The sequence below is a fragment of the Eimeria mitis genome, genomic scaffold, assembly GCF_000499745.2.
Source record: "Eimeria mitis Houghton genomic scaffold, Emh_scaff1698, whole genome shotgun sequence".
NCBI classification, from domain to species: domain Eukaryota; phylum Apicomplexa; class Conoidasida; order Eucoccidiorida; family Eimeriidae; genus Eimeria; species Eimeria mitis.
In genome coordinates this window covers 4499-10486 of record NW_013570013.1, presented here as the reverse complement: position 1 = coordinate 10486, position 5988 = coordinate 4499, and the positions used below count along the sequence as shown (strand labels likewise).

The window sequence follows — 5988 nt, the reverse complement described above, 5'->3', positions numbered from 1 at the left end:
CGACAAAGGAGGCAAGGGGGAGGCTGCAGAGGTTGCAGGGAAGGCGAAGACAGCAGGCCCGCCTCCTGCAGGTTCGCTTCCCAGGGCCAGTTGTCAAGAGAAGTTGGATGGTATGCCGTCTGGAGAGTCGGAGGTAGCGCCACTGGGGGCGTTCAGAGGCGGAGTAGCAGCAGTCCAATACAGTGGCGTAGAATCGCGTCCTGATGCTGTTGAGGGTATGGAACAGTCCAAAGGGGAAACTCTCAGGAGGCTGCCGACACGCACAGCAGGCGGCAAGACACTAACGGTTAAGGCAGCCCCCAAGCGAAGCTCCTCTTCGCAGAGTTTTATCCACTCCGTACAGAAGGCGGCTGCTCCGCCTTATGCTTCGTCCTATGCTACGCAAGAGGCGCGAGACAGGAGAGGCCTGCAGCATGCAGCAGCGGCCCCTGAACAACACCAGAAGTCTGAAAAACCGCAAGCTCAACCGCAAGCTGGCTCTTTATTCTCTCCTTCTGTTCCTCCCAATCTGGCTTCCGGTGGAGCAGCCTCTACACCTCATTCCAAAGTAGCAGCCTTGGACGCTCATGACTACATTCCTGCTCCAACAAGCTTTCAGGCTGAGATGACAGAATTTGGAAGTAAGCAGCCTAAGAGCGTCCCCATCCCGGCAGCTCGGAAGACAGCTCCCCCTATGGCAAAAGCGGAAGCATTCCCAAGCACTTGTGCTCCTACATTGCAAGGCCCTTCATGCGCTCCATCTGTCTTAAGATCTGAGCGTTTAAGCGCTCCAGCGCCACATTCGTCAATCGATCCTTCCTTTAGTTCCCCATCAGCAACGCCGGCTGAAGCAGGAAAACAGGGTCAATTCCCAGTGCATGATCCAGTGCTACCCACTGCAAAGGATATCACGGTAAGCATTTCTGATTCCTGATCAATGCACAGTTAAGTGGAGGAGAGCAGTGCAAATTTGATGTTTTATCCTTAGTGGCGGTGTGTACTATGTGTGTGCATTTCGACTTGCGTGTTGCCTGCCTCAGGAAGCAATTCGACTTCAAGCCATGTGGCGCGNTATGTGTGTGCATTTCGACTTGCGTGTTGCCTGCCTCAGGAAGCAATTCGACTTCAAGCCATGTGGCGCGGCCACGAAGTGAGAACCTGGGTTCAGGCAGCATCTATTGTACGCTCTATGAAGTGGGACTTCACCGCTGGAACTACCAAAACTACCAACAGGGCCAACGCAAAGCCTTCTCATTCAGGTGGCTTGAATAGTGTCCCTTCAGGGTTGAGCCAATCAAATGCCAAACAGGGTGGAGCTCCCGTCGACTCTCGTACAGTATCTCAACTGCCTGGGAGCGTTTCTCGTCGCCAGATAGGAACACTTCCAACAACTGCAGAGGAACGTCTCTTAGGTACGCCCGCTGCCGTGTAGGTTGTTGCTTGAGCTCATTGCTATTCTTGCAGTGTGATTAAGCAGTGTATCTTTCTCTGAGTGTGAATTCACAGGGAAACCAAACCATAAAAGAATCGGCGTTCAGGAAGCAAAACCTTCCAATGAAGTGCCTCTGCCGGCTTTGGAGTCGTTGACTATCGGACACATCAAGAAGCAACCAGCAGGGCAGGGGCAGCCAGGTGCTACTCGTGCCACCGATGAAAGCCGCCACCAAGCAAGTGCTAAAAGCGAGCAGGCAATGGCCGCTGCTCCATCTGAGGAAGGACCAAGAGGAAAGCAGCGTGTCGGGGAGCAACCGATGACTGAATCTCCCCAGCTTGGCGTACCACTAACTACGACGAAGGGTTCATGCGGCGCCTTCACCGGTCCGAATAAAGCGGATGTCGCTGACGCCCCTTTGTCTGTAGACAGTATTCCACCTATCGTACAGTGCCAAGATTTAGCGGATGCGACGTCACGAAACCCGACTATTCATGGGCCTCAAGGAACTCCTGAGGCCGAGCAACACCCGTTGCCCCATGGTACAGGGGAGCTGTACTCATCTNTGGGCCTCAAGGAACTCCTGAGGCCGAGCAACACCCGTTGCCCCATGGTACAGGGGAGCTGTACTCATCTTCCCATGCTCGCCAAAGCGCGCTTGCACAGGCTGAGTACAACGGAGATGGTAAGCAATCTTCAACTGAAACAGCTGCAGCTGACAACGGGGGTTTGTTTCAACACGACACCGCAAGAGGCAATCTGGAGGGGGAAAACAAGGAGGGCGACTCACCACAAGCTCCCAGATTGTCGCAAGGCTTAGCACAAGGGCGATCGCACCATGTAGAAGATACCGGAGGTTCCAATGCTGCAAGTGAACAGGAAGCTTCCTATGATATAACAGCGTCAAGGGAGCTACCCACCAGAACCCCGAAGACCGCCATCGTTAGCTTGGCTGAGCCTTGCGTTCAGCATCCTGAACCATTGGATTCATCGTCTCCCAAGAGAAATAAGAGACATGTTGCTCGTTCCGTAGCTCCATTTTTACCCTTCGTAGGGCGACCGACGAAGGCAGCGCAACACACGCAGGATCGAGAATCAGAGCATGCGGAAACGAACGCAGATAGTAATCAGCAGAGCATCGAACCCAAATCTAATGGGGCAGTCTCCGTTTTGGGAAGGCGCGTCTCCTTGGCGTTGCGCAATGCTTATTCCATCTNAAATCTAATGGGGCAGTCTCCGTTTTGGGAAGGCGCGTCTCCTTGGCGTTGCGCAATGCTTATTCCATCTTTGGTACTGTGGCACCAGCAGGAAGACAACAGACTGTTCAACGGCAAGGGGGAGATGGTGTATCGCATGCTGCGGTGGGATGGTTGAGGGGTCGCAGCTTGGCTGAGACAGCAGAAGTACAGAGGGAAACCGCAATTGAAAAACAAGAGGTTACCATGCAAAGCATCGCAGCTCTATCTGTGGAACAAGGCGACACTCCAATCATTCCGTTGTCACACCCTGTTAATTCATCTACCCCACCTGCTGTTCAGAGAATCCCTCCAGCGCCCCCAGTTGAAGACATTTCCATGGAAGAATCGGACCGCCAAACTTTGGCGTCTGAAACAAAGCGTTGGGGGAGGCGATTTACAACAGTTAATACTCACGAACCGCTTGCAGCTGGTAAGGGACCAGCACTTAATCCCTTCCGTCGGGGGCACCGAACGGAAGAGTTTGCGGAAACGCCACTGCAGCCGATACCAAGAAGAAAGTAGTTGTTGAAACACCGCTGTGAACGCATGAAGAGAACGGGAGATGCTATTTACAGCACCCCCTTTCTCCTCTTCTGCACTCTGCTGCGGGTTATTCGGTTCATGTTGGCGCACATAGGGGCTAANGCACCCCCTTTCTCCTCTTCTGCACTCTGCTGCGGGTTATTCGGTTCATGTTGGCGCACATAGGGGCTAACCCAGGAATGTTGGTAGTCCAGCTGTCGGCGGCTTTGCCGGTGGTGTGGTGACGTGATACCTATTTTCATTCATGTTAGCTCTAATAATGAGTTTCGAAGACCTCCTAATGCTTTTATAATGTAGTAGTTCATCTTGTTTACAATCATCTTCGGCCGTAGCTCATTTGATACTCAACATAAAACCGAGGAATATGTGGCTTTGCTGGACTTCCCTTGGGCTGACTTAACGCGATGCGACGGTAGACTCAGTGCCAGTTTTACAGGAAATGCATATTCAAGTGGTTTCTTTCTTTAGACTGTAACAACATTACTCGCAACGCAACGCGCATAACCGGCCGAATGGTGTACACGTAACTTTTGATTTACAGGTCTGACTCAACGAACTGTGCACGCCACAGCAGAACTCAAATACAGAAGTGGCCATAGCACCTAAAAACGCTGTCCACTAAGTAGGTCTGCACCACAGAAAATATCTTCCATTATTAAGGTTCCGTGCAGGCGATACTGCAAAAAGGGCGTAGTCCCAGTTCCCTCCGAATATGTGAATTTTAGCATCTCGACAGCGCACTGATTTAGAACCTGTCGACGTTTCTGGAGACCTACCATAGTGTTTAGCTTCTCAGAGGTACATGAAATCGTTCAACATCTCTAATCGGCTAAAGCATGTAAACCTGTCCGGCTGTCAGAACCTTCCTGCAGTTCAGCGGTACGACGAAGGAACGCCTACGAAAACAATGTATGGAAAGCGGTGACTTTACCGCTCTTCCAAGGAGGATAATCAGTATTGCCATGGGACGGAAACTCACTCGTGCAACTTATTTCCTCCCCCCCTCCTCGGGGAAGTGACCGAGAAAGGTGCTCAGCAGGGGACAGCCTTCCTCCGGAGTTCCCATTCCCTGGGGACAGCCGTTCCTTGGGGTAATCCTATACTGCTCAGTGCCCCCTCCAGACAGTCCCCCTCTCCACTCTACTGCAACGTTGCAAAAAAAACGTTCTTTTGCTGCGCTGTCTCGTATCTCGCTGCAATTGTGCCACATCGTGGCATCCTCCCCTGTGCACTTCACTTGAGATTCAAGATGAATGGGTAGCAGTAGAAGCTGCGCTAGAGAACCTTATCTCCGATGTTCACGCTCGGCAATTGTGACTGCATGCCGACCACTCCGACTCGAGTTGCACCTGCGAGTAGTCCCGTAGTAGACGCAGGGACTTGTGATTGTCCTCATAGGCAGCTTTACCAGCAGCATGACAGCCCCTATAGCCTAACAAATGAGTGCTAAGAGAAGCAGAAGGCACTAGAGGAACGTGCAACCTACTCAACATTATTCAGGAGGCATCCGGCGACAAGTACCACCTCCGTCGCCCCTAAAGCACCAAACTTCGCTGCTAAGCACTCAAAATACTCATTAGCAACATCTCCTAGCCAATGTTAACTAGAGAATCCCTGGGAAAATGCACTGCCAAACAGCCGCGGCAACGCTCCCTCCCAAGCGCCCCCATACAACCCAAGGGAAGGGGAATTGTCGAAAGCTCGTNCAGCCGCGGCAACGCTCCCTCCCAAGCGCCCCCATACAACCCAAGGGAAGGGGAATTGTCGAAAGCTCGTTGCAAACGGCACAACGCAGATGATAATGTAGCAATCACCCCATGCTGGAACCGTGTTTTGTGATCTGTAACCATTCCGCCATAATGCCTGCAGAGCGATGCTGCCGATGCTGCTATGTCGACGGGAGATGCAATGGACTACTGCGCGGCTTGCGGCTTGTAGTAAATATTATAACGTTTTCGTGATTTAATTTAAGGTGTAGAGTTACTAAATAGGCAAGCAATTCATAGTTAGCAGTGCTTTCCCCGGATTAAAGGCGCTTCTGTGGGACGTCCGCTCCCTTCCAATCAGTGGGTGAGAGCGATTGATCTGGCTGCTGCCCCAATCTCGTTTTCTGGCCCTGCTGAGACGTTGTTGCGTTGATTCGCCTGCTTCCTATCTTTTTGTTGAAATCATAACCATTTTTTGAGTCCTCAAAGGGGATTGATTGAGAGCTGCTGGGGTTTCGCCTCGTTCCAGTGGCGAGTACGCCCTGCGGTGACACCGGCTACTTGCCACTTCGACCCTCCCTTTGGGGCCGCAGCGTTATTTGAGGGTTTATGTCTTTTGCGGGTTTACCCGCCTATTTTTTACACGAATTCAGAGTTCTGTTGTGGAAGCGCACCACCTGGAGCAGCGTCGTCTCTCCTCATCAGCTGGACGGTGCGGGAGGGAGCAGTGGGAGTTCCTTGGCTTTTTGCTCCACTTCATCCAGCTCACGAATTTGGTATGACTTGCAAACTTGCAACAATGACGACTTCTAAGTTCTTGCGGCATGCAGCAGCGGCAGCTGCTGCTGTGGTTATACTGGGCACATTCCAAGGCCCGTCAGATCCCAGCAACCGACTAAGTTTTTGTGGTTTGAATGCGGGTTACATCTGGGCTGTTGAAGCTGGGGACTCTAACGGTCTCGACGGTGAGGACGGACCAAGTGATTTGACGGGAGGTGATGGAGAGGGGCCTGAGCCTGGTCGGTCGGAAAACGGCGATGAAAAGGACTCTTCCACAGGGCAAGTGAATGGGGAAGGCGAGCCAGTGGTG

The 5988-nt window shown here is 52.3% G+C and overlaps 2 protein-coding genes across 2 annotated transcripts in view; both read left to right on the top strand.

Annotated features, from left to right (window-relative positions):
• Positions 1–112: 112 nt before the first annotated feature.
• On the top strand, positions 113–2785 carry EMH_0042050 (uncharacterized protein; the record flags this gene model as incomplete). Its single annotated transcript, XM_013495689.1, is given in 5 exon segments — positions 113–892; positions 1091–1391; positions 1486–1797; positions 1989–2627; positions 2631–2785. Coding segments are annotated over 5 exon segments (2187 nt in total).
• Positions 2786–5697: 2912 nt separating this feature from the next.
• The window catches only part of EMH_0042040 (uncharacterized protein), a gene marked incomplete at both ends in the record, with an annotated part of 2551 nt that continues 2260 nt past the window's right edge, over positions 5698–5988 (top strand). The window contains one exon of the mRNA XM_013495688.1: positions 5698–5988. Within this exon, the coding sequence (XP_013351142.1) occupies positions 5698–5988 (291 nt within the window).